This window comes from Charadrius vociferus, unplaced genomic scaffold, assembly GCF_000708025.1.
Source record: "Charadrius vociferus isolate BGI_N301 unplaced genomic scaffold, ASM70802v2 scaffold2491, whole genome shotgun sequence".
In the NCBI taxonomy this organism is placed as follows: Eukaryota; Metazoa; Chordata; class Aves; order Charadriiformes; family Charadriidae; genus Charadrius; species Charadrius vociferus.
In genome coordinates, this window is record NW_009646978.1 from 10,640 (window position 1) to 10,940 (window position 301).

General features: G+C 66.1%; 1 protein-coding gene across 1 annotated transcript in view; it reads right to left on the reverse strand.

Moving 5' to 3' along the window:
- The window catches only part of PNPO (pyridoxamine 5'-phosphate oxidase), a gene marked incomplete at its 5' end in the record, with an annotated part of 544 nt that extends 416 nt beyond the window's left edge, over positions 1–128 (reverse strand). The window contains one exon of the mRNA XM_009895395.1: positions 2–128. Coding sequence (XP_009893697.1) covers positions 2–128 — 127 coding nt within the window. The remainder of the gene's footprint in view (position 1) is intronic.
- Between the last annotated feature and the right edge of the window lie 173 nt (positions 129–301).

Sequence of the window (301 nt, forward strand, 5' to 3'; positions counted from 1 at the left end):
TCCCTGGCCGGAATGGCGGGTCTCTGCCGGCTGACGACAGCCCCGATCTGGCTGCTTTTGGGGCGGGAGTGGAAGTACCGCTCCGATTCCTCCTCCGGCAGCCGTTTCACCGAGCCCTCGATCCGTACCTGTGCCGGGCACCATCAGCTGGGCTCTGGCCAACGGGTGCCGAAGGGGCTGTGTTGGCTCCCAAGAGAGGAATTGCCCTGTGCCCCCTGACTCTCCCACCCAAAGCGTGGGCACCCCCTGTCCCATCTCATCCCCGGGGGCTGGGATCCATCTGAGAGTGATCCCCACCCCA